The sequence below is a fragment of the Scardinius erythrophthalmus genome (genome assembly GCF_964197995.2).
Source record: "Scardinius erythrophthalmus genome assembly, chromosome: 7".
Lineage (NCBI taxonomy): Eukaryota > Metazoa > Chordata > Actinopteri > Cypriniformes > Leuciscidae > Scardinius > Scardinius erythrophthalmus.
This window is the reverse complement of record NC_138227.1, coordinates 11922750-11948332: the sequence shown is the minus strand read 5'-3', so window position 1 is coordinate 11948332 and position 25583 is coordinate 11922750. Positions and strand designations below refer to the sequence as shown.

At 38.5% G+C, this 25583-nt stretch overlaps 2 protein-coding genes across 5 annotated transcripts in view; one reads left to right on the top strand and one right to left on the bottom strand.

Moving 5' to 3' along the window:
• dscaml1 (Down syndrome cell adhesion molecule like 1) overlaps positions 1 to 9822 on the top strand; it is a gene marked incomplete at its 3' end in the record, with an annotated part of 104388 nt that extends 94566 nt beyond the window's left edge. For 2 of the 4 annotated variants that reach the window (XM_081369794.1, XM_081369792.1), the window contains exons 19-31: positions 1507 to 1660; positions 2695 to 2812; positions 2987 to 3150; positions 3628 to 3726; positions 4392 to 4580; positions 5527 to 5814; positions 6081 to 6236; positions 6350 to 6380; positions 6533 to 6654; positions 7441 to 7593; positions 7687 to 7881; positions 8054 to 8365; positions 9290 to 9822. In XM_081369794.1, coding sequence (XP_081225920.1) covers positions 1507 to 1660; positions 2695 to 2812; positions 2987 to 3150; positions 3628 to 3726; positions 4392 to 4580; positions 5527 to 5814; positions 6081 to 6236; positions 6350 to 6380; positions 6533 to 6654; positions 7441 to 7593; positions 7687 to 7881; positions 8054 to 8365; positions 9290 to 9822 — 2514 coding nt within the window. Of the gene's footprint in view, positions 1 to 1506; positions 1661 to 2694; positions 2813 to 2986; positions 3151 to 3627; positions 3727 to 4391; positions 4581 to 5526; positions 5815 to 6080; positions 6237 to 6349; positions 6381 to 6532; positions 6655 to 7440; positions 7594 to 7686; positions 7882 to 8053; positions 8387 to 9289 lie in introns of all 4 variants that reach the window. The other 2 variants (XM_081369795.1, XM_081369793.1) reach the window with 2 other exon arrangements.
• Positions 9823 to 15750: 5928 nt separating this feature from the next.
• Positions 15751 to 22132, bottom strand: LOC308693544 (uncharacterized protein). The gene is made up of 4 exons (XM_081370488.1): positions 21968 to 22132; positions 20430 to 20543; positions 17536 to 17578; positions 15751 to 17426 (listed from the first exon to the last, which is right to left on the bottom strand). The coding sequence occupies exons 1-4, from the start codon at positions 22019 to 22021 to the stop codon at positions 17317 to 17319; spliced, it is 321 nt and encodes a 106-aa protein (XP_081226614.1). The 5' UTR covers positions 22022 to 22132; the 3' UTR covers positions 15751 to 17316.
• Positions 22133 to 25583: the final 3451 nt, after the last annotated feature.

Sequence of the window (25583 nt, the reverse complement as noted above, 5' to 3'; positions counted from 1 at the left end):
GATGAACACGCGTTTGGACAGCAGACACACGGCTCTCTTAAACACACTACCATTACAGAGAGCTTGAAGCACAGCCTAACGTCACGTTATTTCTGTGTGTGTACAGTGATACTGTTTTATGTTTTTGTTGTTCATTACAATGAAAGGTGGATATAATAATAGAAATACTCATCATGGAGTGTGTGTGTGTGTGTGTGTGTGTGTGTGTGTGTGTGTGTGTGTGTGTGTGTGTGTGTGTGTGTGTGTGTGTGTGTGTGTGTGTGTGTGTGTGTGTGTGTGTGTGTGTGTGTGTTACGCATGCTGAGGTGAGCAGCAGATATCTCTCATTAGAGTGCCTCTATTGTTAGTGTTATCTGAGGCTGACTGATCTAGTGTGTCTAGGGGTATTGTCTTTTTACCCTATCATCTACTTGTGTAAGGCCCCCTGGGTCTCCCTCTCTCTCTCACACACACACACACACACACACACACACACACACACACACACACACAGTTAAGCCTTTTTCACTCACATAAAGAAAAGCAGCAGAAATCTGTTATTTAGCAAACGCTATTAATTCAAGGGTAAAGGAAAGAATTGTGTTTGAATAATCATTTTCTCCAGGTGCCGCCACACACGTTACACATTCATCTTCACCTTTATAGGGCCCAGTATAAATCCTGTTTTAAAACAAGTCATCATCTTTCATTTTTAGCTTTAAAAAGCATTTATATAAGAGCTGAAGTCTAAAGTAAGGCCAGAAACATATGCAATTAAAGATGTTAATTCCTAGAAAGTGCAGTCCTGATGTACATAACATACATAACAAAGCTCAGTACTCAGATGTTATCAAGGTGCAAAAATTCACAGGCAAAAAAGTCCACTGTCGATTGTCAATAGTGTAGTGATGGACTGTATGAAGCACAGCTCACATAAAAGACTTTTAACTGCAGCTTTATGTTGGTCAACATGGCAAATTAACGTTGGTAAATACCAAAAATTCGAGTGGAACGTGAATTTACATGTAGATGAAGAGGGTGAAATCTGTGAGTTGAATTTTTTTGCCGTCATGCAAAACTCCTAATCGTGCAGATTCCTACTGAAATTACTGGATTTAGCCTCCAAAATTTCACTGAGCAACACTAGACGTGACCGCACCTATTCGGGTAGCTAATCAACAAAAGAAAAAAATAAGACTGTTTTCAAACAGGTTTCATCATAGAATAGTCCTTTAAATTGTAACTAGCTAAAAGAGAAAATTGACTGTATAGAAGAACATTTATGCTAAGACCCACTATAGTGCCCCTTGTGGCAGTGCTGAGAATGCGATACACTAGTGTTTAATTATGGATTGCATTTGGACACATTTCAAACTCCAACATACATTAAAATATTTGTGTTCACATACTTGTTGAGTCTAAAATCAGCTATTGTGAATTGTTTTTCAAACAGAATAATATCACACCCCTGTCTTTATCAGCTCTAGTGTGTTTGTTCGTAACATTGTGTTCTTGCGATGATTCCAGGCACCCAGCGAATACGAAGCCAACCCTGAGCTGCTTATATACAGAATCACCCACCTGACCCGGGGTCAGCAGTATCTGATCTGGTCAGCCGCCGTCACCACTGCTGGTCGGGGCAACATCAGCGAGAAGGTGACTGTGGAGCCTGCTGGGAAAGGTGAGTCCGCCTAGAGTTTAATGGGAAAATAAGTCTTAATGAAGGCCTGTGTCATGTATCTCCAATCAGCTCTGTATCCACATGCACTATAGAAGTCAATACCTGATCTCAAATCAGACAGTTTGATAGTTTCCGAGCAGTAATCAATCTCAATGTCAATTCCTGTCTGTTATTTTGCTTTATTTACTCAGCGATTATGTAGAAATTGTGCAATTGCCTGATAAGGCAGATGACTCACGTGAGCACAGGGTCATTCTGTCACTGATGCTCTCTTCTCTTCCTTTTCCTTCTTTCTCTCCTGATGGATGATGCTATAGCCTGTCATTTATTATGAGGAGAGGAGTAAAAGCAACTAAATGAGAAAGAGATGGCAGACAATGACCCGGCCAATATGCCAGACAATGAAGGGGGCAGTTCAATCAATATTTCAGAATACAGAAAACGAGGGAGAGAATCTATGAATATGTGTGTGTGTGTGTGTGTGTGTGTGTGTGTGTGTGTGTGTGTGTGTGTGTGTGTGTGTGTGTGTGTGTGTGTGTGTGTGTGTGTGTGTGTGTGTGTTCTTTATTATTTAACAACTGGTTCACAGCTAGTTTAAAGAGCAAGAGTCCCTTGATGGCCAATTTTTCCCTGTATGTTCAATTTCCATTGAGTGTACTATAGTGGTCACACACTAAATAGTCATTAAATAACATGTAGAAGTCAAACTGTATACTTTTTAAGGGTTGGTTCACACAGAACGTGCTTTTGTGTTTAAACGTGGTGGAGGGCAGTGGAATGGGCAAATAAACGCAAAGTCTCGAGACAGAACACTGTGTAATGGCAAGACTCTGCATAAAACGCAAGACAAAGATGTCCATTGTTTTGACTCAACAAAGATGTCCATCTAATGCGTGTTTACATATAAAAGCAATGGAAAAGCAACACAGTGCAATGCATTCTGTGGGAGGGGTTCAAACCTTAATTAGGTCAGTCCACGCTAAGCCCAGTATAATTTGTGCACTGGTATATGACTCTTTGTTTGTCCTACTCAGCTCCTGCTAAAATCCTATCTTTTGGTGGAACGGTGACCACTCCATGGATGAAGGAAGTCCGGCTGCCGTGCAGCTCGGTGGGAGAGCCGACACCTACCATCAAATGGACCAAAGACAGGTCTGAGATCAGCTTTTGGCAATTTCCTGAAAACCCCTATGAGTTTTTGAAATATGAAAAGTGACGGTTTAGTTGTACAACCCCAAATTCCTCTTTTTTTTTTAGTCCTACATATTCACCTCTAGTTTATAAAAAGATGAAAAGGTCAATGTGATTGTGATTTGATCATCACAGTGAGGACACCGCCATTCCGGTTACTCAGGATGGTCACCGGAATATTCTTTCAAATGGTACCCTGGTGCTACGTTCTGTGAAAGCCGAGGATTCTGGGTACTACACCTGCACAGCGACCAACACACTGGGGTTTGACACAATCATCGTAAACCTGCTGGTACAAGGTAAGGAAGAGTGTATTTCCACACAGTCCTGTAAAATGGTCCTGGGTCAACTAGCTTGTTGGTCCTCGAACAGTTCCTATCAACCAATCTGAATTTTCGGGTTGAGGTGCGGTCACATTAGTGAAATTTTGTGTGTAAAAAAAGGTCCATTGTCCAATAGCAATGTATGACGCACAGCTCACACAGAAGTCACTTTTAAAGCAAGCCGCTTTCTGTTGGTCAACATGGCAAATTTGCATGACCAACTTGAACCAGTTGCAAAATCATTCACTCTGAAGGAAAATTCTCGAACATGCAGATTCCTGTCGATGACTCGATTTGGACCATGAAAACTTGCTGAACACCTTTAGACTAGGGGAAGAGATAAGATTGTGTCATGTTCTAGGACGAGCAAAAGTTGATCCACATTATTGTCTTCTGGTGTTTGAATATTAAAAGGAAGATTTCCCATCAATCTCTATATGTCCTGTGTTTTAGTGCCTCCAGATCAACCACGTTTGACAGTTTCCACCACGTCCACTTCTTCTATCACTTTGGCTTGGATCCCTGGAGACAATGGAGGAAGCTCCATCAGAGGTACAAGCTTTTGTCCTGCCTCTTTCTGGTCGCCTCAAACAACAAGTCTATTTCTTTATATCTCTCTCCCCCTTTATACTTTTCTTTTATCTATCTCTAAGGTTTGTTTTATTATGTTTCGCACATTCTCTCTTTTTTCTGTCTCTGTCTATCTGTCTTTCTCTCCGAATGTTTAATCTGTCACTGTGTCACATGCTACTGTCAAACTGCTTGCACCTCACAGTAAATTAGGGTAAAAACATAGATGTCTGTGGTGTTTGTGTGTGGAAGGGTGGGAGGAGAATAAGGAGCACACCAGGCTGTCAGTGGGTAAATCCTTTTGATGTGGAGCCCTTTATTTTGCCATCTGCCAAAGCTGAAGTGAGACACCAAATCCGTCCCGTTCCTAATGATGGGCGACGCCATATTGTGCATCTATTTGCATAAATGTGCAGTCAGCATTTTTGTCTCTCTTTGTAACTAATGGAGGTTTACAGCCATCTGATCAGCTCTTCGTCTGAGATAGTTACTCTGTGATTAGTCTGTAAGGTCAATGCGCCATCTAGTGGTGATGTTAGGAAGTCTTCTTCATTACGGTGTCCTGAGTTATGCTTTGCATTCTATGAACAGAATCCTAGAATTCAATGAAAACAGCTGTCCCATATTGCATATGTGTGTGTGTTCAGGTTTCGTGCTGCAGTATTCAGTAGATAACACTGAGGAGTGGAAGGACGTCTTCATTAGCTCAAGCGAACGCTCTTTCAAGTTGGACAACTTGCGCTGTGGAACCTGGTACAAAGTCAAACTGGCAGCTAAAAACAGTGTGGGAGCCGGTCGCATCAGCGAGATCATTGAGGCCAAGACTCACGGCAGAGGTGAGTGGTTCTAGCTAGCTTATTTTCTTCCCTGAAGTTCACTTGTACCCTTTATCAAGATTCTTGCACCAAATATAATTGTTTAGTTCCTTCTTGTGACCAGTTCCTTCCACCTTACTAACCCTTAGAATTAAATAGGCTCGTTTTGCTACTGTACCTTTAAGACATATGCAAAAATTACCTTTGGCTGTTTATCATTTTTCATACTTTTTAAATTCATACACACTAGAGTTCAAAATTCTGGGTCATTTTTTAATGTTTTTATAAGAAGTCACTTGTGCTCACTAAGGCTGCATTTATTAAGGCTGCATGAATACAGTAAAAACAGAAATATTGTGAAATATTATTCCAATTTAAAATAATTATTTTCTATTTGAATATATTTTATAATGTAACTTATCCCTGTGATGTAAAGCTGAATTCTCCAGTGTTCAGTGTCACATGATCCTTCAGAAATCATTCTAATATTCTGATTTGCTGCTCAAGAAACATTTATTATTATTATCAATGCTGAAAATAGTTGTGCTGCTTAATATTTTTGTGGAAATCGTGATACATTTTTTCAGCATTCTTTGATGAATAGAATTAATTTATTTGAAATAGAAATATTTTGTAACATTATAAATATCATTACAGTCACTCGTCAATTTAATGTGTCTTTGCTGAATGTAATTAATTTCAAACTTTTGAATGGTAGTGTATATCCCTTTAAGGAAGAGTTATGTGAAATTCAAGGATAAATCTGAAATAACATCTTGTATGTGACATTTAAAAGTAAAAAGTAGACCTTCGTAGATTAAATCATAGCCAATCTATTGCATCAATACAACACATTATTATAGTATGAACTATAGATAATTGTATGGATTGTATGGAAATCAACAACACATTAGTATATTGTAGTATGAACTTAGCCAATCATTAGTTTAATTTCTTGTTTTTGCAGAGCCGCAGTTCAATAAGGACCAGCCCCTCTTCACTCACATCAACTCCACCCACGCCCGGCTCAACCTGCAGGGCTGGACGAGCGGTGGCTGCCCCATCACCGCTGTCCTTCTAGAGTTCCGTCCCAAAGGCACCTGGGCCTGGCAGAGCGTGCGCACCAACGCCTCTGCTGACATCTTCCTCGCTGAGCTGCGTGAGGCCACCTGGTATGAGCTGAAGATGAAGGCGTGCAACAGCGCCGGGTGCGGGAACCAGAGCTCCCAGTTTGCCACGCTGGATTATGATGGCAGTACGTCCCAGCTATAATAAAATAACATGATGTGAATGCACCATCAGTCAAGTCACTCAATTGTCATTCTATACTTGTACGGATGTCCAGATATATATTTCCTCCAGGGCCAGGGCATGTACTACAGGACGACACAAAAGAACATGTACAATTAGCAGCTAAATCAATTAATTAATCTGTTTTTAGGCCTGAATTTTAGCGATAAGAGCCTTGACATGAGCTTTATCTCGATCTCTTCACTTATCTCTATTTCCTTTCCTCCGCAGGCACTATTCCGCCTATTAAGTCAGCGCGAGGGGAAGGGGACGATGTTAAAAAGCTTTTCTCTATCGGATGCCCAGTCATCCTGGTCACGTTAGGCATGGCGCTACTCTTTATTATCCGCAAGAAACGCAAAGAAAAGAGACTCAAGAGACTCAGAGGTAAGTAAGAGAGTGAAAGAGGCGGTATGTATTTTTAATGTGTATATATATACAGGTCAATTCTGAGAATCAATTTACAGGTTTGAATAAAAGAACTCTGTTTGCTTCTGTAGATGCTAAGAGCTTGGCTGAGATGCTTATCAGGTAAGGATATAGTTAATAGTCTGTGTAAAGATTAATCTCCAAAATTAAAACATTGATCTCATTCATTCCTTATGAAATGTGTGTGTTTAAGGAAGTGGCAGTGGCAATACTTTTTTTGTGTGTGTCTTTCTGTGGTTGTTTTGCACCTGGAGCAGTAAGAACAATCGAAGTTTTGACACTCCAGTTAAAGGCCCACCTCAGGGACCCCGACTGCACATAGATATCCCTCGCGTGCAGCTGCTCATCGAGGATAAAGAGGGAATCAAACAGATAGGTCAGTGTATGTGTGTGTGTGTATGCATGATGTGCTGTTGAGTCATATGGAAGTCATAGCAATATACCTGTAAGAAATATATACGATGGATGATAGATAGATAGATGGATGGATGGATGGATGGATGGATGGATGGATGGATGGATGGATGGATGGATGGATGGATGGATGGATGGATGGATGGATGGATGGACAGACAGACAAAGAGATAGATAGATAGATAGATAGATAGATAGATAGATAGATAGATAGATAGATAGATAGATAGACAGACAAAGATAGATAGATAGATAGATAGATAGATAGATAGATAGATAGATAGATAGATAGATAGATAGATAGATAGACAGACAAAGATAGATAGATAGATAGATAGATAGATAGATAGATAGATAGATAGATAGATAGATAGATAGATAGATAGATAGATAGATAGATAGATAGATAGATAGATAGATAGATAGATAGATAGATAGATAGATAGACAAAGAGATAGACAAAGAGATAGATAGATAGATAGATAGATAGATAGATAGATAGATAGATAGATAGATAGATAGATAGATAGATAGATAGATAGATAGATAGATAGATAGATAGATAGATAGATAGATAGATAGATAGATAGATAGATAGATAGATAGATAGATTCTAAGCAATTTAAAGAATCAAAATATGAGACAAAGTTGATTCCTGAATGAAACCTGGCTCAAGAACTCCTGAACTATAAATGTAAAACAACATTTTCCTCAAGGTCTCTCTGTTTTTCTCTGCTGTGTGCGATAGGTGAAGACAAGGCCACCATCCCTGTGACGGACACTGAGTTCAGCCAATCAGTGAACCCTCAGAGCTTCTGTACGGGTGTGTCTGTGCATCACCCCGCCCTCATCCAGAACACCGGCCCTTTGATTGACATGTCAGACATCAGGCCTGGCACCAGTATGTCATAGCTCACCCACTTATTCCATATTAGATGGAAAATGGTATCATTTGTGAATGTTTCATATACTCTCTCATTTGACCTTTTCTCAGATCCAGTGTCGAGGAAGAGCGTGAAGTCTGCGCACAGCACAAGGAACCGCTATTCCAGCCAGTGGACTCTGACGAAATGCCAGGCCTCCACACCTGCTCGCACTCTCACCTCAGACTGGCGGACAGTCGGCTCCCAGCACGGCATCACGGTCACAGAGAGTGACAGCTATAGTGCCAGCCTGTCCCAGGACACAGGTCAACACACACACACACACAAATATCAGGTTTTAATTCTATTTATGGTCCCATTAGCCAGACTTGTAAAACTGTCCACTTTGAAAGAAAGGGGCCGTTTGACCAGCATATGAAGTGATCGACCACAGTTTAACAGCGTGTTCACACTAACTCTGTTCTCTCCTGTCTTCAGATAAGGGACGTAACAGTATGGTGTCCACCGAAAGTGCGTCTTCCACGTACGAGGAGCTGGCCCGAGCGTACGAACACGCCAAGCTGGAAGAACACCTGCAGCACGCCAAGTTTGAGATCACAGAGTGCTTCATCTCAGACAGCTCCTCTGATCAGATGACCACCGGAACCAATGATAACGCAGACAGCATGACCTCTATGAGCACACCATCCGAACCAGGCATCTGTCGCTTCACTGCCTCCCCACCCAAACCACAGGACTACGACCGCGGCAAAAATGTGGCAGTGCCCATTCCCCACCGCGCCAACAAGAGTGAGTTGACGACACATTTAGGTGGTTTTAAGGGGGTAATCTTAAGCGTTTAGTGCTGGAGCTGTGAAGTCCAGATTGTGTTATTTCCAGAACTCATTCTCCCTTTTTATAAATAATAATTATTGTATAAAATATTATAGATATCACATTTTATTAAATAACTATTTATTGTAATATTTTATAATAATAGCTATTATTGTGATATTCCTGAAGGGGTTAAATTAAATATAAAAAAATGTTTTGCAAAAGTTATGATCTCAGTAAAGTGTGAAATATAAAAAAGTGTGTATATATATATATATATATATATACACTTCAAATATTATATTATAATAAAAAAACATGGTTGGTTTAAATGTTTTTGCATACGTATAATTTCAATGAACGTTTTATTTTTAAAAAGGGTTTATTTAAAAAAAATTATTGAAAATAAATATTTATATAATAAGTAATATTTCTTATAATTTATAAAAAAATTATACATTTTTTTCTAATATATTCTTTAAAAAAATTAAAAAACAAATACAAATGTTTTGTATATTTTTATTATTATTTATTTCATAAATATGTATTTTGGTTTTGGTTGTTTTTGTGTTTGCAAATTATATTTTAACTGTTTGATATTTATGAGTGTTTGTTTAAAAAATATATTTACATAATTGTATTATTTGATATAATTTCTGATATTATAAAAATAAATATTATTAACTATGATGTATAATAATTTTATATTTCTGATGGTTTACATTTTAAAGAATGGGTCCACAGGTATGACACAGCAGGCCTGTGTTTTGTGTATTGTTGCAACAAAATCTCTGCATGCTACTGTAAATATATATTCATTTTAAAAAACAATATCTATAGAACAGCCTCCAACTACAGAGGCTGAACACTGTTCAACTGACACTTCCCTCTGTCCTGCAGGTGAGTACTGTAACCTCCCCCTATACATGAAGACGGACCCTTTCTTCCGGAAACAAGCAGAGCTGCACGACCCTTGCCCTGTGGTCCCGCCCCGCGAGGCCTCCATCCGGAGCCTCGCCGCCCGGGCCTACCACACACAGGGCCGCCACATGACATTAGACCCCTCCAAGCAGCAGGCCCTGACGCTGGGCCACGGTGGCCTGAGCAGCCTGACCAGCTCAGGGGCCTCTGGTACGTCGGGCCCAGCCTCAAGCGGGGCCGCTGGGAGCTCCAGCATCAGCTCAGGCACGGCCACCCTGCCCCAGAGGACTCTCACCATGCCCAGCACCTCCTCCACCTCCTCGGCCCCCAGCGGGGCGGTCGCCGCTGGAGCAGGAGCCAGTGCAAGCTCCACGGGAGGCAGCGGCCTAACACCCGGCAGCTCCAAGGTCGGGGGATCCAGAGACTCTCTGCTAGAGAGCAGCTCGTCCGGCCTGGGAAGACTGCAAAAGCAGAATGCTGGGGCGTACTCCAAATCCTACACTCTGGTGTAGCTCGCGTGTACACACATACAGTACGTTGACACACACACACACCTGGAGTCTGGGCAGGGGCGGAAACGAACAATGGCGGGACAGGGGTCTCTCTCTTTTCTCTCTTTTACCTTTGTTTGCTTTCCTTTTTTTATTCTTCTGCTCAAGCTTTTTATCTGGCCTTCTCCAGGATTAAATATGCCAAACCCCTGACCCTTTCCCCTAATTTTGCCTTCTTTTTGTTTTAAGTTGTATCCTTCTCTCACCCTCCCCACCTACCCCCACTCCTCCTCTCTGTCAAAGACACCTTGGACCTTATGCACGAAATGCTTTCCATGTGCACTTGTTCATTTGATTTCTCGACTTCAGAAAATAGGAAAAAGAGGTTTTAAGAGATATATTGTTTCGCATTGATCCGTCTAGATGTTTTTAGGCTGTTGAAAAAGTGTCTCTTTTTTATGTCTCTCGCATAGCTTCATACTGCAACGCATTGCCTCGGAAAGCTTATGCATAAACGAATCCACCACGGTGTTCACCTTCCGCCCCTCCTGATCCACATCGGTCTGGAAAAACAGCTTGAGGACGAAAGTCTCAACCGCCTGAATCGAGTCTTTGGGATTTTTTTTCATGCAATTGATGACACAGTATAGAGTGTTATTGACTATTTTGTAAACAAACAAGAAAAAAAAAATCAAGAAAAAAAATGTCTGGAGCCATTTTCACAGCGGATGTATGGTTACTGTACTTTTATGTTTCTTTTTTTGGTTCGTTTTCTATTTTCGACATTTTGAACTTTAGCACTAAGGAGGGCCGGGTGGATCCACTGAGCTTTCTCAAGCTTGTCTATGTGTGGTGTGTGTGCATGTGTATGTATATGTATATGTGTAAATATATATGTATACATGTGGCAAGCACACACCTTTGAGGGACCTCTCAGCATCGAAAGGGGATCGGCTTGGAGACGCCAAGTGCCACCCATTGAGCTACACGGTCTAGAGTTGGTCTGAAAGGGGGACAGGATGTAGGGAGTATGTAAAGGGTAGACGCATCTCCCTTCTCGTCAAGAAAGGCTCTTGTTTTGCTGTTTGTTGGTTGGTTGGTTGGTTGGTTGGTTGGTTCGTTTGTTCGATTGTTTGTGTTTGATGCCATATACTTATCACCCCTCCTTCCCCACCCAGACCTCCCACAAAAACGTCAACACTTCCTCTGTCTCACTGTGAACGCGTAACAGCCTCTCCTGGATGGACCGAGCGCAGGCAGAAAGGCGGGAAGAGGGCAGAGAGGCAGGGAGGAAGTAGAGGCAGACGGGCGGGTGAACAGAGAAGGAGAGATATCTGCCGTCGCTGTGTAGCTTTTCTGCGTTTGTTCATAGTTTCTCTTTATTCTTTGCTTTCCTTCCCCACACGAAGACTCTAGCGGTCATTCCTATTTGAAGGTCTTAGAGACTCTAGCTTTAGGTAGCGCAGGGGTGAATAAAGGAGGGAATGAGTGAAATGTAGGAGGGGAAGGTTTCATTCAGCCCCTAAATGAATCGAATATCCTCTCAATCCTCCTTCGTTCACTCAGTTTCCAAAGCAAAGCCCCATCACAGAGAAACTTCCAAAAATCGACAAACTCTCCCAATGATTTCAATGAAAAAAAAAAAAAGGTACTACATCAGGGCTCCTGCAATACAAAAGAAAAAAAAAAGAAAATATATTGCAATGTTTGTTGTCAAAATATATACATATATATTTCTATCTAAAGATATAGTAAATATATACATGGTGAGAGCAGAGATTTAATGCCATATCTAATTGAAAAAGAAAAATTTTATTTTAAAAAAAGATTTGAAGACAATCGCTCAGTGGGAGGTGCAGCAGTAAGCGAGAGGAGGTGTCGATCACGAAACGCTGAGACAAACGGGTAACATAACTAAGGGAGATTGAAAAAGAACGGCAGAGGGTGTGTTTCGACATGCCGCAGCAGTCGCCGTGTAGGGAATTCTGGGGAAAAGACCTTAGAGATTCCCAAACTAATTCCTGTCATCGTGATAATCAGCCGGGCTGCATAATGCAACATGTCTGTGTGGTGTAAAGGAGATATTTATGGACATTTCCCAACACACTCTCTACAGTTGCTTGGAAACAATGGAAATGTGCCACTGCAACTCCAGCTCGTAGATGGACCCACGACATCTGTGAGCGCCATCTGAATCCATGCACCATCTCTACTGCCCAACGAATAGTATTAAATACCCACAGTGCTTTGAGAGCTTTCCGTCAGGCCCTTGAAGAGACAGTTCACCCAAAAATGAAAATTCGGTCATCATTTATATACTCACTCTCTGTCGTTCCAAATCGTATGACGTTATTTCCTCTGAGGAACACAAAAGAAGATATTTTGAAGTGTTTTTTTTTTTTTTTTTTTCGTAAAATGAAAGTAGGGGTGATGCAATATACTTAAAGACAGCAACATAGTGTCGGTCGGTCCAGATCCGGGCCACATCTGGTACATGTGGATTCAACTCGTACCAGATGTTGGCCGGATCTGGGCCGACACTATGTTGCTGTCTGGGCTGGTATTGACGATAACCAAAATATCGTGTTAATACTATAATAATCCAATGCCTGGTTGACACTCCAACTTAGTAGATGGCGGCATTAACATTATTTTTTTCCCCAAAAAAATTCTGTAGGCATTGCAATAATATCGTTTTTGTGCAACGATAATTGTGCAGTGAAAATCTGATATTGTGACAGGTCTAAATGAACAAAATTTGAACCCCACTGACTTTCATTGAGAAGCCAAAAAACATTTGACATAATATCTTCTTTCATGTTTCAAAGAAGAAAAGAAAGTCATAAAAGTTTAGAGTGACATGGGATAATTAAAATTTCTGGGTGAACCGTTCATTTAAGGTGAGATCGCTCCTGTGATTTAAAAAATTCAAGCTTTCAGCATGTCTGAAAGGTCAGATCTTATATATCAGGGGAAAGATCACTACATTTACCATTAGCCCCTGCAGACTCCAGCACAGGAAATAGCACACATTTATAGTTAGCTCAACAGGATTCAGTTTTATGCAGCCGCCTGAGCATATCTCATGTTAGGAAGACTTGACGCAACAAATCCTAAGGGACAGAATAGGGACGTGTCGTGTTGGGTTAAAATTGAGCTGATTGAATGATAATATATCTGTTTGTGGCATATGAAGAAAAAAAAAAAAAAAGGAGATGTTTTATTGGTGGCTTGATAAATTAGGATTGTGTAAGATAAATAAATTTGATCGCCCAGATTTAAACCAATCTTGAGACAGAGTTGCGAAGAATGTGGACTTGTTTTAAAAACAATGAAAGAAGTATGTGTTCCTCTTATTGCTGCTCAAATGCCCACTGACTGGGTTTTGTCCGCCTGTCTGTTTGATGGCAGACGCGCCCAGAGCATTTTGCCATGAACGTTTCATTAGGATTAGACCAATATCTATATCAGTATTCATGCCTGTTCAGGTGAAACATTTTGTGAAAATATTCCCTTGACCACCCCAGAAAGACCTTACGTCCCATGATTTTTAACATTTAAAAGACAGTTGCTGACTTGAAATGAATTAGAATTTTTGTTTTGTTTTTTTTTTTGGTTTTTTTTAAGGGTTTTCTTTATTTATAAAAAATATATGTATCCAACTGAGTTCTTTGTTTAATTCTAAGATGATTTATGTTGATAAGAAAATGCAGTTGTGTTGCGCAACGGGGCAGGCCTGTTTAGCCAGTCGAATCAGGGAACCCCGAGCTCCAACCAATCACAGGAGAAGCTGTGTGAATACTGGGCGGAGTCAGGAATAGAACTCCACCCCCACAGCCTGTTTCCCCGCCCAAATGATCCGATTAGCCCCTTTTCATCAACTAATAAAAAATCCTGCTATACCCAAGACCTCCCTGTCAGCATAATTTCTAATCTACAAATAAAGACTCTTGTATATATGAAACTGTTTTGTATAAATAATTACTATTTTCGACATCTCCATTAGCAACCAGGGCACAATTGTAAGTCTGGTTAAAGGTATACCTTTAAATGTGAGGGGATTAAAAAGACAAAAAAAGCATAAAATCTAACAAAAAGTACTTTACACCTTGAGTTTTGAATGGGGCACATAAACCCAGACCAGACGTCTGGTGTTTGATTTATATTTTCCTTTTTATAATTTGTCTTATGTTTTTATTCATTTATGTTGTTGGTTGTTTTGTTTGTTTTTACTTTTGTTTTGTTTCTACCTTTTGGTTAACTTGACGAAAAATGGCATTGCATGCTCTGAATATTTTGCTGGTTATTAAAAGAAAAAGGAAAAGGAGACAAATAACTAAAAGGGAAAAAAGTTTAAAAATGCGGAGGGGATTCCTAAACTTTTATGGAAAAGTTGCTTCAATTTGCAATTGCTTGTGTTTAAATATACAGTTTTTTTTTCTATGAAAACAAAACAAAAACAGAAAAAGAGTACTCCAACACCTTGTGCAATAAAGCTATCTTTCTATGAATGGTGCCTTGACCCCTGTGTGATTTTTTTTTTTATATATATATATATATATATATATATATGTGATTCTTGAGATAAGGGACAAAACATGTTTTAGGCTGACTTCATAACTTAATTTGTGTGGACTCCTTCAGGGGCATTAAAAAAAAGCATGCTATTTTAATTGGATTCATCAAACAGTGTAAAGTCGTCAATTATGTAGGCTAATAATGGTGTTCAGTAAAAGTGCTAAATGATTAAATACATTCTCTACATTTTAATCCTGGGTTTAGTTCCTTAATTCTCGACACTCCTTTTTAAACATAACCAACGTCCTTAAATCAGACATAATACCATGTTGAGTTGCTTTTTAAATATTTTAACACAATAAATGGAAAAAAATATATATATATATATTTCTTTCAAAATAATCTGACGGTGCTGAAAAGTTGAAAGAGTTGATAAAGGACCAACCCCATGAGATACAACTAATTTTTAAGCTAATGTTTAATTTAATACAACAATCCTTCCAGTGGTTTGTTTTTCTCCTTTTAGCAGTACTCTGTACAGTAGGCTATGTCTCATTCTGGGTCTCCAGCAGCTCACAGAATACAAGAAGCTGTTTGGTTGAGTGTAATGGTAGGCTATTTAGCAGCAACAGAAATGTTCCCAATGTGAATCCAGGATCTGTAGCCTGTCTTTAAACCACATAAATTACATGAACTAGTCAGTTGATCCACAAGGTGGCAAAACTGGTCCAACCAGATCCAGAAAATTTGTCAGAAACATGGGGAAACCTAATCCGATGACTATGCTTTATAGCAATCCAGCCATCAGAATCCATTCCCCTATCCCCCTGATGATAAGAGATGCTGATACGGATACGGTGGTTTAAAATATGCTTATTTAAAATATGCTTATTCTATCCTGTATGTGCAATGAGTTTAACTAGATCAATTTGATAAATATTATTTAGAACCTCCATGATGGAGGCTCCATCATGTGTACGAAACATGGGGGAAACATAACTCGCAATTGCGAGTTTTTATCTAAGTTTATATCTTGATATTCTGTCACAATTACGAGATATAAACTCAGTCAAACTAACTAAAGTCAAAATTGTGAGATAAAAAGTTGCAATTGCCTTCTTTATTTGTTTTATTCCGTGTTGAAAACAAGTCTCCATAGTCGCGCATGCGCATTGCAAAGTAACACGAGTGTTTGACTGGTCAAGTTACATAAATCACAGGTAAGTGCAGGTATAAACATATATAGCTATTGTTCATTGAAGAGTTACATAGGATATACATTCAGATTAATCATTGTTTTATTCAGATTGAAGGCACTATTTCTTGTTTCTTGTTTTCTCTATAATGTGGAGCATGAATTATTAGCCTACTTCTTTTATGAGTTTTCCACTAGCACTAACTCACCAGCAGAGGGAAGAATGACTACATCTTGGAGGCTTGTGAAATGTTTATTGAATGTGATTGTTTGTTGCCATGGCAGTTTATACAAATCACTGGTACATAATCTGTTATCACAGTTGAAAAATACACATTGCTCTCAGCAGACTTTCAAATGACAGATTTTGACATTGCTTCCCACCTAGGCACATTGCACTCGATCACCTAGGCACATAATGTAACATAGAAATGTTACACAATGTAGATTAACCTAAAATGATTAGGAAAAAACATAAATGTGGGTTTGTGTGGGTTTATTTAGCTATACTGAGCTCAATTTGAGGAAAAGCCCCTGTTGGGGACATCCAAGCAGGTTGAGGAGTTATTGAATACATGTAATGGCGTTATAGTTCTGGTTCTGTTGGCAGTCATGACTCACGTGAGCCACCTATTGGTGCATGCGCAAACAACACCCGTCTCCTATCATTCTCCTCGGACACAGGTTGAGAGAGACACAGTAGGTCTTTCATTAGGTTTGACAAATGCTGCCAACAGACTTAACTGCAATACTTGACAGAGTTACACTTTGCAGTAAGCTCATTTTTAGCTTTTTTAATGTTAACAATACCGTGCATGATGCATCTGTTCTTATTACAGGTATATGTGCATGAGAAGAAAAGAGCAAATTTGCATTCTGTTGCCAAAACATTTCTGTTGTGTACAAATTCTGGTTTCATATTAGCAGAGCATTGTTACAGCATAGTTACAACTTAATGGCAATTTCTTAAATATTTTATATTTTGCATCAAATCTATAAAAAATGAAAGTATTTTGCTTTTTACTTGAATTTATTTACGTATGTGACCTCGAAGGAATCCAAGAGTAATCAGATTACATTACTTTCATATTGTAATGTTGAATTACATTACTGAATACTTTTTTATGAAGTAATTTGTTACTGTAACAGAATGCTTTTTTAAAATAACCCTCCCAACTCTGCATTCAACGGTGTCCTCAGTTATATATAGTTTTGGGTTTGTCTAAAGTAAATGTAATTATCATTATATACAATTTTTTTTTTAAACTCTATGGTTTGTTCTCATTTAGATGGATAAGTAAACATGAAGCTTCCTGTGATATTCTACTATACATTATGTGCATGTAATCTGCAAGTTTTTATGCATTTATCTTAAAGATCTTCTGATCTGTGAGTGTTTGTGGCATCTTTTATCAGCAAATGGTCTGAAATGTTTGTCAGTGTCTGAATGTTTGTGTTTGTGCAGGTATCAGCTATCTGTACATCAGAATACGTGACTGTCGCTCACAGAAGTCGTCCTTTAACATGGATGCAGGCCAGTTTTGCGTGTGCGCAGTTGCTGGGGTTATAAGGTTATACTGGGTCTTGATCAGCGTGGAATGGACCCTGCACTCTCAGAAAAAAAGGTACAAAATCTGTCACTGGGACAGTACCCTTCAAAAGGGTTCTAATATGTACCATTTAGGTTCTAATATGTACACTTTTGGTACCAATATGTACCTTTGAGGGACTAAAATGCAATCTTTAGGTACAAAGGTACCTTTTTTTCTGAGAATGTGCTGACAGTGTAGCTGGTTGGCCTTTCATTTGTGGTCTTTCTGCTTCTTCTGCTGGTACTTCCTGTACTGGTTCTGAATTGTAGACGCCGCCTTGTCGGCAGAGGCTCCGGTGTGTCCATTACTGGACGAAGAGTCTAAAAAAACATGGAAGAGAATTGTTCAAATTGAACATTTTGTGATATTAAATTACAAATGTGTGTAATGTTTTTGTACAGTTGTTTTAATTAAGGTACTAATACTTACGCTTTCTGTAAACTCCTATGCTGTTCCTTCTCTGGCCCCCAAACTGCAAAGCAAATAATACAGCATAATACAAAGAATAAGCAGTGATTAGTAGTTTATTGAGGCAAAAGTCAATAGTTAATAGTTAGTTAATTGGACCATAATCTAAAGTGTGACCAAACATGTTACACTAGGGCCTGCTAGCAATGCAACCACGTGAATATTTGGGTGAACTATCCCTTTAACAAGATTCAGAAATTTGCAGCATCTCAAAAATGCTTTTACGCTTTGCGTTTACATCACTACTTTGAGGTCTTTGGAAGTGTCAGTGCATCCTTTTGTCCTTGAACGCACAAAAGCATCAGCTGTGACAGTCTTATCACAGTCTAATGACAGTGTCGCCTCTCTGTATTTCCTGCTGGAATGTGCGAGACATGGTGGCCCAGACAGACCCCGCAGGTGTGAGACGGGACATTCCACACATGCCAGTGCCGCGGGTGACAGTGCGACTCAATGTGTTCACGCCGTTGGGTCATGTCACGGTCCTTATGGCCGCTCTACTCTGTGGACCCACAATTATTTTCACAAAAATGTACAATGACTATTTTCAGAAAAATTCAGTATGATAGGAAATGTGCATGGCAGTGTCTGAGAGTATTTCTTGGATGCTTCCAATTGGCCGATTTCCCTTCAAAGGCGCTGCATGACCCGTAACCTTTTGGTGAGGAACCGTGTAGCCCCTACATAACCCTACATTCAAGTTTTATCTCGTACTGGAGGCCAAGTAGTCACATCTGGCATCTGGTTATGGCAAACATTAATATCTATTTCAGGCAACATGTTACAGTACAAAACCCTTAATGGGCCAATTTCCTTTCAAAGGCACTGCATGACCTTTTGGTTAGGGACTATGTGATCCTACATTTAATCGGAAAATCTGAACTCCTACTGGAGACCAAATCATATTGGATGGCATCTGGTTATGGCAGACATATTTCAGTTGAAATGCTACAGTACAAAACCCAGATGAACATTAGACCCAGCGGACTGAAGAGCTTGAAGGCTAACGCAAAGAAAGTGCACTTATGTCATCACTTGAGTAAATTATTAAATGTAAATCACTAGCAGCCCGATTTGACCATTTTGACATGCCAAAAGGAAAGCGGCTTTGCTCTCTTTAGTAAGGACTTTTACAGGGGATTGTCCTCGTAACGAGTGATCTGTGATGTGCTTTGGATAAAAACGACAGCTAAACACTGTAAAAAGTGAACAGTTGGATCAACTTAAAAAATTACTTCAATTGGTAACACCTAAAGAAATTAAGTTTTCTCAACTTAAATTATCACGTTGAGAAAACTTAAATTCTTTAGGTGTTACCAATTGAAGTATTTTTTTAAGCTGATCCAACTGTTCACTTTTTACAGTGAATGACAATCGTTTAAGAAAGTTAAGGATCCAAATGAATATGAATTTATTATTAGTGAAATCTTAATGTATGTACGCTGTAAAAAAAATAATATGATCAGTAAGTTATGACAACGTGTTTTTACATTGCTCAATTTAAAAAAAAAATTGTTATACAAGATTCAACTCGTTTTTTTAAGTAATTGAAGTTGAAATGACTTAAACATCCAAGATGATTGTACTTACTGTACAAATTTAAGTTACAGTGTAATAACTAACCATTGGTTTGCAAATGTATTAGGTTGCTGTTGTTGAAGGAGAACCTCAGGGCCTCTATACAGACTTGGTTTCTAGTATTGCATTAAGACACAAATCCTTCTCCATTGGATTATAGGCACCTGAGGGATGCCCAAGCTTTTCTGAGGTTAGCTGAGTGTGTCTGTGTGTCGGCCTTGAACGGCACCTAGTAATGTCTGACAATCACTGGAATTAAGACTTAAGTCATATTGCGCAACTTCAGTAGAAAGATATAACAGGATGCAGCAGCTACTGTAGAAGTTGGAAAGTATAGCAAGAAAGAAACCAAAAAATGAGACCAAAGCATTGAACAAGGGCCACCCACATAAACAAGGGCCACATTAAAATTCTCATCTCTTTGTCCACCCACCAGCATTGCCCTCTTTCACCTTCACTCTTTCAAAAAGATCTTTTCAAAGCACAGTGCAACTTTTAGGATGAATCTCATGAAGATAAATGTCACCTCCAAATCCTAAAAAAAATATTTTCCTTAAAAAATTTCTATCACTATTTTCATGATGATTATTATTCAATTTTTTACTTCGTAATATTGTTTTCATGAAACTTAAGCATATTTTCACCTAATTTCTTATTTATCTACTAAAAAATATTCTCATGACTGTCCATTCTGGACATAAAGATTGCTTTTTCAAAAGTAGCATAAATTAATTTATTTCATTTTATTCAAATAAATTACATTGAAAAAAAATAAAAGTACACTCAGCTTGGATGTTTAAGTCATTTTAACTTAAATTACACTAAACTGACTTAAAAATGAGTTGAATCTTGTAGGCTATAGCTTGAAAATCGCTTAACTTATTTTGAGATAAAACAATGTAAAAACATATGTTGTCATAACTTATTGATCTTATATATATATTTACAGTGTAGCTCATTACACAAATATTGCCATAATGTATAACTACTTCAATAATGTGCACTATATGAGAATGAGATTTTTTTTTCACATTACAATAATGATAATTTGGGCCATGTGCGCTTAAATGAGATGACACTAGTGTTTATCACAGGCTCCATTTTCATTATGCAAACAAATTATTTTGTATGTTTTTCTTTTGATTAGGAGGTAAATATGGCTCATTTACGTTCTTGGTGAGATGCATCATAAAGAAAACATTGGTGGGTTTTTTTTTTTGGGGGGGGGGGGGGTTGTGTAATGTAGGTAATAGTTCAGATATAGTCGAGTATTTCACCTCTTCTGAACGGCTTCCTCTCCGAGAATGGGAGACGTTGTGGACCTGCCATGGCAAGGGCTGGGAAACCACATACGGGAGAGGCTCCTGCTCACGTAACCACCGAACACCCAGCTGAAACAGACACAGCAGGATCAGTGTGTGTTTGTGTTGCATGATCTACAGTATGTTGTTGATGTGTGTGTGTGTGTGTGCACGCTTTGATGTCAGGTCTTTTGATTTGACTTATGATGTGTCATGATCCTGCATGCTAAACTGTCATTAGAAACAACCATCTTGTCCCCTGTGAATTAGATCAACTTTTGTGGCATAAACAGATGTCGTGACAAAACGTAAGTGATCTAGTTCTGTCTCATTCACATTTTTTTTATCAAGAGTATTATGGCCCTGAATTGCCATGTCATGCACCCTAAAATCTTTATTACTGAGATTGGAAGATGTTGTACAGCCAGAGATGACAGGTGACTCAAAGACTTTTCATTTCACACATGCCATACTATTTTATAAACGCTTATAAGTAATACAGTGCAGTGTTATACCATGGTAATTCAATAATGTACCATTTAAGGGTGTTTTATTAACTACATGCACTTTTGTGTCCCGGCCAGTGGTTGATTTTTTGTTTAAACTATCAGTTAAAAAAAAAAAAAAAAACATTTTCCACCTTACATGAACGTAACATTATAGCTGTCTTGAAAACATTTACCATGCCTCCATTTATTCATTTATGTTTTTTATTTGTCCCAATCATAGAATGTGAAAATGCCTCATAAAATAAAAATATTATTACACGTCAAGAACTAAAACTATTGGGTTTCAACATTTTTCTATTCATTAAATGAATGTCACATAATTGAAACGTTTTACCATGCCTTTCATTAAGTCTTGATGCTTTTATTATTTATTTCAATTTATTCCAATCTTAAAATGTAAAAATCCCTTTATTATTTTATTTTATGTTTGTATTTAATTTATTTGTCTTATCTTATCCCAATCTTAAAATGTGAAAATGCCTAATAAAATGCTATTACACATCATGAACAAAGTAAAAATAAACATAAATGATAATATGATTTATAAAACATTTTTCATTTGCATGTGCATTTTGTGCATGTACAGTATGTTGTACATTTACATACTAAACTAGTGAGTGTTTTAAGAGAGTTTATTTTCTAAAAGTCTACAGGGGCCAAAAATGCCCATAGTTGAAGAAACACCCTCAAATATATGTCCATAAAATGTTTTAGCTCTTTGTTTTTAATGTTGAAACATGAATTCTCCTTTTGTCCATATGTATGTTAGAGTTTACTCTCTCATTTTCACGTAGTCAAGGAGAAAAGAATCTGTTTAAATCTAACTGTGATATTGTCCTCTGTTGAGTCTTTTCATCATATTTGTCCATCTAACATTTTTGTCACAGTTCATTCATCTGGCATACGAAACAATGACAAGAATCTCAGTCAACTGAATGGCTATTGGCTGGTATGTTGACGATTGGCGACAAATGCATGGAGATGTAATCTAATGAGTTGCCTTACCTGTTCACCCGCTCTCACCAACATGTACATGACTGTTAGCATTGTCACCAGCATTTTGAAAGCCTGTTTCTTTGTGTTTTTTTCTTCAGGTAGTCCTAGGCCAGAGCACGTCAACCGCGGTGATACTCGGAGAAGTCAAGGATCTAGAGCTGCATCTTTCTGTTCAAGCCAGACGCACTCACGCGGCTAAGTCATTTAAAGAGCTTTGCGTTACAGAAATAGGAGGCATGTAATCTTTTCCTATGCGCACATGAGCGTTTATCCCTCTGGGTAGAGCTTTAACCTCATCCTGAGCCAGACATTACACTTTAACTTCAATTACTTGAACCTGACTTAAGAACATAGCAAACACTGCAAAGTGCTAAAAACAAAGGCAAGATTCCTCAGAGGAATGCAAAAACACTGAAAAACGATTTTTCCTTTCACGATATCCCTTTAGGGGCCTCCGTAAAAACCATACATTTTTCATTAAATCAGGACATTAAAGCTTTACGTTTTCACATCAGAAATCACAATTTAAACAAGTCTATCTGTAAAGAGAATGTTTTCGAAGTGCATGCATGTTGAGAATCTCTTCTTCACTAATCAACATTTAATCAGTCAGTAAGTGAAGGTATGATGCCACTAATGAAGTCATCACTCCCGCATGGAAGCCAATAATGTTTACAACCACAGAAGCTCAATCCTAATCTATACACTATAAATGCATTAAAAATGCCAACAGCAATGGTAATTAAAATAGAATTGTTTTCATTTGGTTCTTGCCACAATGTTTTGGGTTCACAATTTTGCTAAGCTGATTTTGAGGTCCTTCTATGCGAGCACACAATCAAGTCACTGGATGTGGCTTGAGAATCTTATTTAATGTGTAGCCTAAGTCTATAAGAATTTATTTGTTTTTTTGCATGTTTTATTGTCTGAAATATCAAAACAAGTGGCATCTGCAAATAATAATTTTCTGAGGTGTTCTCACAGGTGCCATTTTTTGTGAAATGTTATACATGAAAAGTCTATTTATGCTTAAAAATAAATGCATTCATCTTTAAATTAAATGCCACTTGGTTTTATATGTTGTTGCCACAATAATATATAGAAGTGTTTTAAATCACACGACACATTGCCTAATTCTGTGCAGAAAATTTCTTTGGATTATTTGGTACTTTTTCTGCTACATGGGGGTTGTTTTGATAAGGGAGTGAATGTGATGTGCGTAAGGAACGAGGTGGGGGAAATTCCACAGAAGCAGACCATATCGCTCTCAGGTCTCATATAAGAGCTCAGTGTTATGATCATGAAGTCAGTTTCATCTAATGACAGCACAGCACACATTAATGGAAGTATCAGGTCAGACAAACTGATTTTTTAAAGGAGAAATGGCTTTCATTTTGCATTGTTATGATAGTATACGTCAATTTGTACTTTACATTTGATTTTAACTGAATAGATTATAACTGATGTTGGTATTTGTGGTTTTGGATCAGTGGTTAATGAATTATTCACTAGTGACTGGATAATCCTTGCAAAGGCATTGGTTTTAATGTGAAATTAAGCTTTTCATCTGTGTGGCTTGTGATAAGCATACTTATGACTCTGGAAAGTAGGAAATAAGAAAGATGCTAAGCAATTGTTGTATTTGCTCCAATTCTCACTATTAACTAACTCTAAACTAACTTTGACTTTTGCCTCAATAAACTCCTAATTGCTTCTTATTAATAGTTAGTAAGGTAGTTGTTATGTTTAGGTATTGGGTAGGATTATGGGATGTTGAATATGGTCATGCAGAATAAGGCATTAATATGTGTTTCATAAGTACTAATAAACAGCCAATGTCCTAGTAATATGCATGCTAATAAGCAACTAGTTAATAGTGAGAATTGGACACTAAACAAAAGTGTTACCCAAAATACATCTAGCATTAACAGTTACATAAAAACGGTAAAATAAATCCCAGCTATGTGATGTTTAATACAGTACACACTGATATATGCATAGTTAGATGTCTAACCAGTAATGTCCCAACAGTGTCAGAAATTAATTAGCCTAGTATGATTACCATAATTTGGTTCCCCCGAGGCAAAGTGTGAACAATTTTGTTGTATTGTTTTCCTCAGATGGATGCCGTTTAGAAAGGTCTGGATGTAATTGATTTTCCATCAAGGACATGGAAATCTAATTTGACCTTTTTAGGATAGGTAGGCACTTAATTAATCTATAATCAGGTCTAGTCTGGAATAAACACTCAAGGTTTTGCTGCAAAAATGACACTCAGCATTTGTTATTTGACTAAATGTAATGCAGTCAATACTAAAACTTGCATTTTGAATTTGCATTGTGTAGATATTGAGTAACTGTGTTTATTTTATTTATTTATTTTCAGTTTCATAAGCGAAAAGGACACTCTGGCTGGCTGGTCAATGTGATTCTACAAATTATAACTGACAACCAAATAAACACTCTAAAACCATGTCTCTTCATCGGAGGATTGTCCCCGATCTGGGGCCTCTAACTACTGAGATAGGTGAGGGTTATGCATCAAATTTCAGCATCCCATTATTAAACATGTTTTTGTCCAGAAATTGCTAAAATCATAGCTTTCAGTAATATTGCAATGTGATACTACTATAAGTGGATTTTTTTCATCCAATATATCTCTTCTCTAGTGTCTGAAATTGACAGGGACAAGCATATTTTACTGCATATGCTGGACCTGCACAGGGAAAAGGCGTCGCCTATGGATCTTACAACAATGCTATATGTAAACACTCCAACCACTGAAGACGCTTTTCCACAGGACCCAACAGAGCTCTCAAATGCATTCCTCCGGCGGCTCTGGCTATGTAATCCCCAAGCCCGCAGCACTTGCTGCAAGGTAGCAGTAGGAGACTACGGTTTGGACATGGATGAGAATTCACAATGTGCCATCAATCCTTTAGACTTGGTTGCTGTCATCTACATGACAACAAATAGTTTCCTACAGCAAGAGATCACCCACCGAATGTTGCAATGCAACTTTGCAGTGCCTCTGTATCTTCCACCGGTTTACCCAGAAAAGAAGGGGACCATGCTCCTGTATCCATTTAGAGGTGTTCTAGGTCAGTGGAATTCACCTTCTGAGGGAACTATCATGAAGAACATGGCCAATTCCAGGATGCCATTTCTCTCCGCAGTGAGGCTAGGTCGCTGCAGTGTCTCAAAATCTCGAGTACTCAACTGTGTTCTTGGGGGTCCACACAAGCTGAATGAGTGCTTCATAAACTGTGGTATGGATGGAGGGCAGCTGCCTCGTGTTCTCTCAGATGGTCTGGTGGAGATGTGTTGGAACCTGCCTTCAGGAGATCATCGTGACAACGTCTTCCCTCGTCCTGTGCTAGTAGCTAATCTCCGTGGAGATGCAGCCAACTGCAAAAAACAGATGAGTCTGCTGTGTTACACATCTGCAGTCCTGATCGTGTTTTGCGGAAGTTTTGGTGCCAAGGAACGAGAACTGCTTGCCTCATGGAGGGAGAATACAAGCCACATGATTATAATAGACTGCTCAGTGTCGGTAGAGGATGGCCAAGAGAATCATAATGAGAAAATGAAACAAAGGCTGATGAAGGATTTAGAAATGCCTGAT

Coding starts and splice junctions, on each gene's coding strand:
- LOC308693544 (XM_081370488.1), bottom strand. CDS start 22,021: ATGCTGGTGACAATGCTAACAGTCATGTACATGTTGGTGAGAGCGGGT. Junction 20,544..21,967: donor TGGTGAGAGCGGGTGAACAG/GTAAGGCAACTC, acceptor TGTCTGTTTCAG/CTGGGTGTTCGGTGGTTACG. Junction 17,427..17,535: donor CATAGGAGTTTACAGAAAGC/GTAAGTATTAGT, acceptor ATGTTTTTTTAG/ACTCTTCGTCCAGTAATGGA.